This window comes from Aulonocara stuartgranti, assembly GCF_965226115.1.
Source record: "Aulonocara stuartgranti genome assembly, chromosome: 12".
Classification (NCBI taxonomy): domain Eukaryota; kingdom Metazoa; phylum Chordata; class Actinopteri; order Cichliformes; family Cichlidae; genus Aulonocara; species Aulonocara stuartgranti.
The window spans coordinates 18,966,930-18,977,709 of record NC_138948.1 but is presented as its reverse complement, the minus strand read 5'-3'; the positions used below and the strand labels follow the sequence as shown (position 1 = coordinate 18,977,709).

The following is a 10,780-nucleotide window of genomic DNA, read 5'->3' as shown; positions in this document are numbered from 1 at the left end:
TCTCCCAGAAAACATAATTAAGTTTAGTTTAGTAAGTTATGCTTTACTATATTTTGAACCCTGCAATCATGAAGGGCTCCATCTTCATTGCAAAGTTGCTGAAAACACAATGCGTGAATAAGCAAACAGTGGAGTGGTCAGCATTGCACGGGCAGACTTCTAAAAGGGTCCAGAACCAAACAACTAATTGACTGTTTTATTTTTCATTTGCAGGTTTCATAATGTAATATTCACAATTATGATAAGGAATTGCTCTTATTTGCAGGGTAACTAGAAGAGGCTAATTATTTTGTATAGATCCCTTTTTAAGTGTGGCGTGTATTTTATATGTGTGTGTCTTAGTTTTATGCCCATTAGTTTTTAAATTGTTATCATTTTTTAAATTGTATTGTTTTTTCTGTATTGCTTGTATTTATTTATTTTTATCTTTTTTTTATCTTCAATAACTGTTCAGCACTTTGTTTGAAAGTGCTTTATACATAAAGCCTTAATAAATAAAGTTATCATTATTATTATTAGTAGTAGTAGTAGTAGTAGTATATTGGTGTGGACAGATTTGTAGTCCTAGGTCACCTCCACTCAGCCTTTGCTTGAAATCCCTAAACTAAATAAAACGATAGTTGTGAAATAAAAAATAAAGCTTTTATATATTTTATAAATCTTAAATCTTACGTCTTGTGGCAGTATTTTCGGGTCTATGACATATCGTAATTATTACGATTATTACAATAATTTATTCAACAGAATAAGTTCTTAAAGTGCTCTGTCGCCCTCCGGCCTCAGCTCAGATACATTTACTCAGCTCTGCTGCCATCTGGTGGTCATTTTAGATTTCTTCATGAGCCAAGGTAGAGGCACGTGATACGTGTTGTTTGACACTAACTGAATCTGATGAGGCATGGCGCATGGGCACAGGAAGAACCGAGTGAATTATAGTGGAGGTTCCAGACAACCTGAAATAAAACTTCAAAAAAAGTGGCCACGTTCTTGGCGAAGGAGCCTTGACTCTCAATTCCCTTCTGCTTTTCATGTTATGTCAAGAGCGTCAAGTTTTTATACCAGACACCCCTAAAAGACATGCGCCTCCAAGGCTCGGAAAATGTTCGTTTATCCACTCTTAGCCTGTATTTATCACTGCAATAGATAACTAAGGAAGTTTAGAGATTTAATTTGAAGCGTATGGCCTTTAATAGTCCATAGGCGCCTGCGCATTGCGTATGACGTTCTGATAGGGTAAAGACGATCGATCTGTACTTCCGCTGCAACCCAAACAGCTGCACCGATGTTTTTCTAGTCAAAATTATCCGATCTGTGTTGTCCTCTGCTGCTTAAACCATGTCTGCATCTGGATTTGTTCTCGTGATCCTCGCGGTGTCCCTGTGGCCCGGTAAGATGGACGTTTACTCACAATCATATTAATGTCTGCATCACTGCGCCCCCCCACCAGACGACATTTATTCATTATTCAGTTATACTGTATACAATATATAATGTAAACTTACACCAGGCTGTTGTTGCTGTTTATTGAAAACGTATAACCCCCTTGTAGTGTTGTAACTATATGCTAACCGATGCTGAAGCCATTACCTGCAATCTTCTGTCTTGTTTTCTGTTTCTTTTCTCTTTTGACTGAAGGAGACTCCAGGTTTATTACTGACCCTTTGTCATTCATAAAGCAGAAATCTCTGGTAAGCCTCGAAAAGAGCACATGTATTGAAAAAAATAAAATAAACAAAACTGTATCTGTTTGCATAACATGAAAGCGCGAAAACTGAGCAATTTTGTCACTGTGGCTTCAGCAGACGTTGGATATCTGTCCAGAATGCAGCCAGATCATCCAGCTGTCGGCCAACATGATTTTCAGCAGCGATACCAAGGTAAAGAACGGTTTCACTTTACTTTCACTTCACTGTTTTACTCGCGACACGAACTGGGCTTGAAGAAATGCTTATTAAATAAAGTGGCCGCCACACCCTTGTAATATTTCTCTCCATGCGTTTGCAGGGAGTCGTATATGAAAGCTTGCACGCTTTGTGCCGCCGCCTCCCTGAAGAGCAGGTGCCAGAGTGTGATTTACAGGTGAAGACTTACCTGCCCAAAATCCTGCATCAAACCCCTGATCACGTGGTGAGTTTAACCTCAAGTGAGGCTTCTTTTTATGAAAGAAGACCATAAACACTGAAGCCTTCTGAGAGTCCTTTTACTTGATGTAAAATATTTGATATATTGTGTTTTGGGGTTGTTGTTTTTTTTGTTTTTGCTTTTTTGTAGAAACCAGGAGAGCTTTGTGCAGCTTTTGGATTTTGTGCTCCTCACGAGAAAGAGAAAGTGCAGAAACTCTCCCACCATGCAGCTGGCACAGATACACTGGCCACAGGAACAAAGACAGATGTCAGTATGAGAAAGCAGAAGTCGAATATAAATTGAAAAGTGAAGTGAAACCTTTGTGAATTTTATGAAATGGGCCTCTTATCGGCTAATTCTCTCTCCAGGACGAGCTCAACCCAGTTTGCACCCTGTGTTTGTTTATCATCAAGAAGCTGGAGAGTCTGCTGCCCAAAAACATGACTGAGGTCATCTTTTCTTTACTTTGGTTCATTTAAAGAACCGTACCATCCATCACATCGTGTAAACCCTGCCTTGTCCTTCTTGCCCTGCAGGATGCTATAAAGAAGGTCATGGGGGAGGTCTGCGATCTTATACCCAAGCACTATAAGGACCAGTGTGATGATTTCATCAATAAATATGGCGTCGAGATTGTCGAATTCCTTTTGTCTTCTGCTGCACCTCACACGATATGCAGTCTTCTGCACCTCTGTCTGTTCAATGAGCAGCCGGTTCCAGGTTTGTCGTTATTGATGTATAGACTGGACCTGGCTCACTTCCTCATTCACCTAATTAATGCTCTACTGTTGCTGATTCTCCAGAGGTGTTCCTCCCATCAGACTGTGAGTCATGCCGCATACTGGCTGCGCTGAGCCGACTACACCAGGGCCTCAACGCCACTGAAGCTCAAATTTATGCTTTCCTGGAGTCTGTGTGTGACATCCACCCTACCGCCATCCCTAAGGTCTGACTCTCAGCTAACAGTGGTACTCTTAGAACAACACTCTTTACAAATTATATGGAACTTTAAAACACTTGAAGCCAGTGAGCCTTTTGGTAAATTTCTCCAACCTTTTTATGCGATCATTCAGCTTCTTGTCTGGACTTTCGCTCGAGTCTTTAAAGTGTCACAGCACGATAATACTGTTGATTCTCTTTTCAGTGTGAAGCCTTCACCAGTATCTACGGCTCACGGCTGCAGAAGGTCTTGGGAAACCAGATGGGATATCCTCATGCATGTGAAGTAAGAATAAACTAAAGGTTATTGTCAATGGGTTTACATCTGAATAGCAACATAGAGCCTGTATCAGCACTAATTCAAATTTTTACCACAGCCTGCAGCAACACAGAAATTCAGCAACTAAAACCTTCACAAACGTGCACTGATCTGCAAATTTACGATGTGAATCATTCCAGTCAGGGCAATATCAATCACAGACACACAAGTAACCACTTGATGGCACCACTCATGAGCAGCTGTCATTCTTTAGGTGTTGTTCATGTTCTCATGATGTTTCTTTCCATCTGTCCTGCAGAGAGCTGATCTGTGTGTGGCCTCGAAGCAGCTGGAACCGCTGGGAAAGAATCGTTGTACCTGGGGACCAAGCTACTGGTGCAAAGATGCTGAAACTGCTCAGGAGTGTGGTGTACGTGAAATTCTTTATTATTAGTAGTGTGAAATGATAAAAGACATGAACATCCATGTGAAAACTAAATATACAGCAATTAAATCGATTTTGCCACTGGCTGCCTAAAGTTATGCATCCCATCTTAAAGAAAAACACTTCAGATCGCCAGCTGGACCCAGCTCTTACTCTTCTGTGTATTTGATAAACCCTTGCTATCTGTTAAAGAGTCTTCCAATCTCTCTTTTCTAATAATTTAGCCTATTGATGAGTTTTTTATGTTTATTGATTGCATCAGTAATACTCCTTATATAAATATCAGGATCTGTATGGAAAGACAGCTCAGTCTGCCCTGAGTTTTAGTTGTGGCAAACATGTAACATAATGTCCTCTCTGATCAGAATACAAGCAATTTCCATCCACTGAGACTGGTCAGGTTGGGGTCTACCCCAGGTTAAATGTTAAAATCACCAGTTAATTGAATGTGTCTTTTAATTATGTCTTCTCCTGTCCTCTGACATACACAAAGAAGACTGCTACTCTGTGAGACGCTACGTTTGTTTCAGATCTTTGTGTTTTCAATCTGCAGAATCAAGCCTACTGTGAGAAATACATGTGGAAGAAGAATGAGTGAAGCCTGCCAGACTGACTGCAGCCTTGTGCACACAGTGACCTACTTTTTATTAAACTGATCAACTGTTAAATGTTTTCTACCTGTGATGCACTGATTGTTTGTTTTTTACATTTTTGTTATTGTTGCTGTTTTATGGGTAAATTTTCCATATTCCAGTCAATAAGCCTTATGAATGTTACACATGAAGTTTCCAGTTTGCATGAAGTGTCCCACTGAGGCTGGGGTTCATTCTGAAACATTAGTTTAAGGCTGAACAGTAAGTCTTATTCTGTGTATTACAATAGCTGTTATTATCAATGTGAAAATCTGCAAGCCACACGCTGAGCTCTAAGAATATAATGGAAACTACTGACTGATCGACACAGCTGCTGCTTCTGTAACATTATTTGATCTTGCCTTGACTGCTGTTGCAAATGACCACATATGAATAAAAATGGTATTAAATTATATCAAAGGTGTGGTGTAAAAAAAATGTAACCTGCAGACAGACATGTGTACTGGACCTGGTTTATTTAGAAACTTCCAAGTAGTAAAAAGATAAAACTGTGGGGAAAAAAGAAAAAAAAAAACAAGCAGACATTTGCTTCATGTGGTTGTAAAGGATGCCCTGATGCTCTCTTGCCACTCTCATTCAACATTCTGTTGTTTTAAAACACATAAATACCCAGTTCATGTCCAGGACAATCACAAAGCCTCTGGTTATTCACACACTGAGGAATACTTTAAATCCCCATGTGGTTGTTTCTTCCATCATTGCTTTCTTGCCTCTTCCAGATCTGAGAGGGGAGGAGAAAGCACACTGTCAACTACAAGGACTCCTTGTTAAACAATTAACGCATGTCGTCAATATCACAGTCCGAAGATGCAATGGTCTGCTTCAAACTGTGGATGTTGCACATAAAACTGAGTGGTCGACTTGCCTGGATGTAAGCCTCTGAAAGTGTGATCATCTGAGGGAGGATGTCAGTCACCTGCAGGTCCTGCATCTCGTACCACTTTCCAGTTCCCTGATTAAACACAAAGACAAACGGATGCCATTTAAGACAAGCCACAGTTTACAAAATCAATTTGGCTAAAAGCATTAACTTGCTCGGTTAATTCTATTAGCAGTACCAAAAAGTTCTAGATGCTTACATGATGCAGAACATGTATTCTGTACGCTCCCTCAGTGGGTTTCCCATCATGCACTACATTTGCAATGAGGTCATACGTCGTGTTCTTCTCGGTGGCTTGAGCTTCTTCTGTCAAGTATTCACGAAGGTCTACATTTCTGTTGAATTACACAAAGGGACGACATACCGTCATTTAAACCGAAGACACAATGAACACACAAGAGATACAACACGCAGTAAGTATAATGTCTTTGATCAAGGCTACATTTTGAATACACGAATGGCACTTACGTTATAGGGAAGTTGACAATTGTGGGGTTCTTTTCCACAAAGAAGTTGTTCTTGGTGAATCTTTTGATGCAAAAGATGAGGTACGGAGGCAGTTTGGTCAACTGGAACCTTTTGAGAAAATTCTCTTTGTAGGTTTTGTATTCCTATAATTAAGGGAAAATACACAGATTTGTTCTCAGTGTTCAATTATTAATAGAACTCACATCTAAGTAACACTAAGCTTTAAATGCTCTAATTTCAATTAAAATAGACACCCTTTCAAAATTAATGTTATCAACAGATTTTTCTTTCTTTTTTTGGAGGAAGAGATTGTTTTGAATCAAATTAAGTGGACTTTTATGCAACACCAATTTGTACCACATGACTGAATGGCCATTAGCTGTAGCATCGAGGACTGCCCTGAGGAGAAATGTCGATGTAGAGGCAGACGTGGAAGGAAAGGGATTCTAGAGAACAGCCTGAAAGGTGAAACTTCTCATGATGCTAGACAGAAATCACGCTTGGTTGCAAAGAACTAAAGCAATAATAACCAGGAGCAAAACAAGACAAACATGTCTAAGCTTTGCACCACATATCCAGTTCGTGGATATTAACGGAAAAGCTAATAATGCTTATAGACTGTAAAAACCTAAGTTTCAATGCAAACTTTTGTATCACTGCAGGTTTTCTGCAATAAAAGTTGTTAAACCCAGTGGCTACGTCATGGATGTTAGAGGGCATAATGCTGCGCTTGATATACGCAGCGCACTTCCTTCATTCTGACACTAAGTGTGTGGCACAAACTCAAGAGGTGCGCAGCTGTTCTCCACATCGGTGCAAGCACAGTGGAGGAGAGAGGACGATATAGGCTGTAGTTGTGTCAGCTACATTAACCGTTTCTGATAAAACACTGTCACCTAGTGTTGACACCTTTAGTTCAATTTTGCACTTTCTACTTTATATTACTGCACAGCCATCAGTAGTACAGATCACTCCACTGCGATATTGACATGGCAGTATTTGCAAGCTCTTTTACTTTGTGAGAGTGATTATCAAAGCCAGTAGGATTAAAATGAATCGGTACCTTCTCTGTGCTGCCATTGAACTTGGCCAGGATGTTAAAGAGAGGGACCTGAGGGATTATAAGCTGCTCTTTTTCATCCTTGTACAGTGGAGCAGTTGGGAGGTCAAGGGTCAGAAACAGAAAGGAAGACTCAGACATCTGCTCCTGATACTCATCTGTTGTAAGCAGAGCCTCTTTTTCCTCTGGCGGCTGTAAGATTTTAAAAATCAAAGTCATCAAAACATAAACAACTCAATTCACAGGAAATGAGTTATATACTTTCACAGAATACATAGTAAAATGCTATTGGACTCTTAGAAGAACTGAATCTTAAATAGTGCAGAACTTAAAAAGAATTTGAATAAGTAACAAATAAAGTCAAGTTTTTCTATTACTAAACTTATTCAGGTCCATATGTTAAACAATTATCTTATAACACAAGCAAGAAACTCACCAAATCTGGGTGTGGGAGTTTTTTGGAGAAGATCCGCATGTAGCCTTGAAATGCTTTTGTAATGATTGCTATGAGGGGAGAAGGGCAAGAAAAGGGAGGTTTAGTGGCCTCATAATGAGGTGAACCGTCGAAGTGATCTCTTCCACCTGCTCTACATTCTCACTACAAGTCACAATGTCATCTGCAAACGTCATAGCTTGTCCATCACACTGCACAGTCACAATATGATTTTGTGCAGAGACTGTAGATTCTGTATGAAACCCAAGGTTTGAGAATCAAAAAAATACAAATTAAATTAACCCTTAAAGTCCTTAAGATGCTTTTAATATCACAACAGAAGGCTAAAGATGCACTACTGCATTAGAACCAAACTTAAGAGTCAAATCCAATTTTTTTCCCACTTACATGGCTTCTTCTTTGTGCCTCCGAGAGCACCATGCAGGGCATTTAAGAACCACGTCATGAAGTCCACAGCATCACCTGCAGAACAGAAAACAATCAATTAGCACCAAAACCTGTATTGAAAGCCTACCTAAGCCCAGAAAGTACAACTTAGTGAATGTAAAGCAATACCTTGCTTTGTAATCTGGAAGTTCTTCTTGCTGCACAACACTACAGCCTGCAACATCTCGTGGGGCGACACATGGGCCTTAAAGTTTCTTGGATTCCAAAGTTTGCGCATCAGCTCACCAAACCTCTGCACCAAGAGAAACATGATGTCTCCCGGGGGCCTGCGGATTCCTCTGTAGTTTTCCTCCTCCAGGAAGTAATTTCGCAAAGGTGGAACATTAGAAAAAGCCTTGAAAAGAGAGACACAAATGAGAAGGGAGGATATTATTCAAAAAATGTACAACAATTAATAAAAATCTAGAGTGGTAGATATCCATACCTGTAACACCACATTGGCATAGTCATTGGCTTTGATGTTGTTGAGCCCTACAATGCCCGGTAAGTAGGTGGTACCGTCATAGGCTCTGTACAGTTTACCCTGCTTGTCCAGCCCCGCAATGTGCTGCTTGGTGAAAGTTGGCTTCAGCACGTACTGTAGAGAGAAGAAATAAGATAAGATAAGATAAGATAAGATAAGATAAGATAAGATAAGATAAGATAAGATAAGATAAGATAAGATAACCTTTATTAGTCCCACACGTGGGAAATTTGTTTTGTCACAGCAGGAAGTGGACAGTGCAAAAGTTATGAGGCAAAAATTAGAATACAATAAGAATAAATACAGTACACAACTGTACAGAATAGAATAAAATAAAATACTATATACAGTAGAATAAAATAAAATAAATATACAATAAGATAAAAATAGAATACAAATACAAATACTATATACAACTGAGTAAAAATACAACGATGACAGAAAGGATTATTGCACTTAGTATTATTGCATATGTATGGATGTGTTTGCTTGATCAGTTAAAGTCTTTATTATGGAGTCTGACAGCAGTGGGGAGGAAAGACCTGCGAAATCTCTCCGTCCCACACCGTGGGTGCCGCAGTCTCCCACTGAAGGAGCTGCTCAGTGCTGTCACAGTCTGCTGCATGTAAGCAAATCAGCTGTTTGTGGTAACTCTTCCAAAGCCAGAGCTCAGAAATAATGACAAAATCAAACAGAACATGGTTAGTATCATATCAGACTGAAAACACTGGTGCTTCTTCAGTCAATCCAGTCACAATTCAGACTGGAAGATATTTATTCACTCAATTCAGCTTAAAAAAAAGTCACTAAAGTCAAAATATTTTGAATGTAATTTAACCTTTAGCATAGATATATATTTACACTGTAGATTCTTTTTCTTCTTTCGGCTGCTCCTATTAGGTGGCATCACAGCGGATCATCTGCCTCAATTTCACCTCTTCTCATTACAGCCCAGTATATGCCTTATCCCTCCTCTGCACATGTCCAAACCTCCCTCAGACTTGTCTCTAACTTCACCTCTAAACTGCTCAACCTGAGCTGTCCCTCTGGTGTAGCTAATGCTGTCTATCCTGATCACAGAGATAAGTGAATACGGTCCAGTGAGTTTAAATGCTCAAATTGCCTCCAGTCACCAGATTTCAAAGCAATGGGATGTGATGAAACAGGAGCCACACATCATGGATGTGCAGCTGACAAATCTGCAGCAACTGTCTGACACTATCATGTCAAAATGGACCAATTTCTCTGAGGAATTTTCAATCACCTTGTTGAATTTCTGCCATGAAGAATTAATAAGCAAGCTCTGAAGGTAAAAGGGGTCCAAACCTGTAGTAATAAGGTGTACCCTATAAAGTGGCCAGTGAGATTACATGAATTTTAGTTTTAGTATGAAAAACATTACTTTACTTACTGTGATATCTTCTAGTGATGAATCAATGATCTCATAGTTATCTGGCAGACAGTAAAACTTGAGTGTATGCAGATTGAGGAACACATGATGGGTAAACTGTACGCTGTGAGTGTACGCGTGAGACTTCAGACCTCTTCCTACAAAAAACAAAACAAAACCCACACAAATCAGTACAAATACAAAAGGGTCTCTGATCCCCAGTTAAAATGTCAATTTGCCTACCTTGAAAGTATTTCCCACATATAAGGCAGGCGTAGACATTGATGTGGGAGAGAGAGATGGAGCAGAGTTTCTCAAAGTCGAAGTCCAGCACACTCCTGCAGGATTGACAGACGTGAATTCACCTGCAGAGGTGGAATACAGCTTTAATAGCAATACACAGTCTACTCCGGCCTACCTGTTTATGGTGTCAAGGTAAGGACAGTGGCGGCTTCTTCGGTCTTCTACTGCATGTCCTCGTCCCACTTTGGCTGCCACTGCAACGTGAAGTGGCCCAAGAACAAATGTCAAGCCAAACCATGTACCAACATTTCAAAGCAATGAGCTAAACATGCTAACTAGCTTAGCTTTAATGTTGTGAGGTATGCTTGTTTTCAAACACTGGGTGCTTTAAGATGATGGGTATCGTTGTTTTTAGCACACAGTGGAGACACTTATTGATCCGTCTATACGTTACTGGACAGGCCAGTAAAAAAAAACGAACACACCACTGGCTAACAACAACGCTAACTGCTAACCAAACGCAGGGCATACGTTTGAGGAACATACTTACCTCCGTCTTCATTGTCATCATCATCTAAATCCACCTCTCTTTCACGCTTCAAAGAAACCATAGCAGCAGAGAGACGGCGTCAAAACAATGGAGAAGCTAAAACTTTACGTTATTTGGAGGGAGTGATGAATGGGTCAAACACGGTGCGCCTCGAAACTCGCGGCGATTGTGCGTTGTAGCCGTGGAGCAGCAAACTAAAACCTAACCCGGAGTTTAAAAACCTACTAACGCTATACACGCTGTTAATCACTTACCAAAAACTAATATAATAACTTGCCTAACTTCTAAACTCTAACTGGACCTTTGTTTGTCTTTTATATATATATATATAATATATATATAAAGGTTTGTCGTGTATGGGTATTTGTTTATGGTGTGCAATTTAGTTATAACATTTTTATTAAC

The 10,780-nt window shown here is 39.8% G+C and overlaps 2 protein-coding genes across 3 annotated transcripts; one reads left to right on the top strand and one right to left on the bottom strand.

Moving 5' to 3' along the window:
- The first annotated feature begins 1,203 nt into the window (after positions 1–1,203).
- On the top strand, positions 1,204–4,819 carry sftpbb (surfactant protein Bb). Of its 2 annotated transcripts, none has more exons than XM_082554333.1 (11): positions 1,204–1,387; positions 1,636–1,688; positions 1,803–1,877; positions 2,005–2,127; positions 2,272–2,391; positions 2,493–2,573; positions 2,661–2,844; positions 2,928–3,070; positions 3,269–3,349; positions 3,642–3,752; positions 4,321–4,819. In XM_082554333.1, exons 1-11 carry the CDS (start codon positions 1,336–1,338, stop codon positions 4,363–4,365), a joined length of 1,068 nt encoding a protein of 355 aa, XP_082410459.1. In that variant the 5' UTR covers positions 1,204–1,335; the 3' UTR covers positions 4,366–4,819. The 2 variants fall into 2 exon arrangements, with proteins under 2 accessions (XP_082410459.1, XP_082410458.1); XM_082554332.1 differs by having other exon boundaries at positions 1,205–1,387; positions 1,800–1,877.
- Positions 4,820–4,858: 39 nt separating this feature from the next.
- On the bottom strand, positions 4,859–10,655 carry usp39 (ubiquitin specific peptidase 39). The gene is made up of 13 exons (XM_082554329.1): positions 10,376–10,655; positions 10,001–10,079; positions 9,826–9,920; positions 9,604–9,740; positions 8,154–8,306; positions 7,838–8,063; positions 7,670–7,744; positions 7,265–7,332; positions 6,832–7,020; positions 5,769–5,911; positions 5,500–5,635; positions 5,286–5,372; positions 4,859–5,141 (listed from the first exon to the last, which is right to left on the bottom strand). The coding sequence occupies exons 1-13, from the start codon at positions 10,434–10,436 to the stop codon at positions 5,088–5,090; spliced, it is 1,503 nt and encodes a 500-aa protein (XP_082410455.1). The 5' UTR covers positions 10,437–10,655; the 3' UTR covers positions 4,859–5,087.
- Between the last annotated feature and the right edge of the window lie 125 nt (positions 10,656–10,780).

Excerpts from the sequence above, each read along its gene's own strand:
- usp39 (XM_082554329.1), bottom strand. The coding sequence starts at position 10,436 with ATGGTTTCTTTGAAGCGTGAAAGAGAGGTGGATTTAGATGATGATGAC. Across the intron at positions 8,064-8,153 it reads ATGCCAATGTGGTGTTACAG|GCTTTTTCTAATGTTCCACC; the intron begins GTATGGATATCT and ends TCTCTTTTCAAG. Across the intron at positions 5,912-6,831 it reads TCAATGGCAGCACAGAGAAG|GAATACAAAACCTACAAAGA; the intron begins GTACCGATTCAT and ends CCTTAATTATAG.
- sftpbb (XM_082554332.1), top strand. The coding sequence starts at position 1,336 with ATGTCTGCATCTGGATTTGTTCTCGTGATCCTCGCGGTGTCCCTGTGG. Across the intron at positions 2,128-2,271 it reads ATCAAACCCCTGATCACGTG|AAACCAGGAGAGCTTTGTGC; the intron begins GTGAGTTTAACC and ends GCTTTTTTGTAG. Across the intron at positions 2,392-2,492 it reads CCACAGGAACAAAGACAGAT|GACGAGCTCAACCCAGTTTG; the intron begins GTCAGTATGAGA and ends TTCTCTCTCCAG.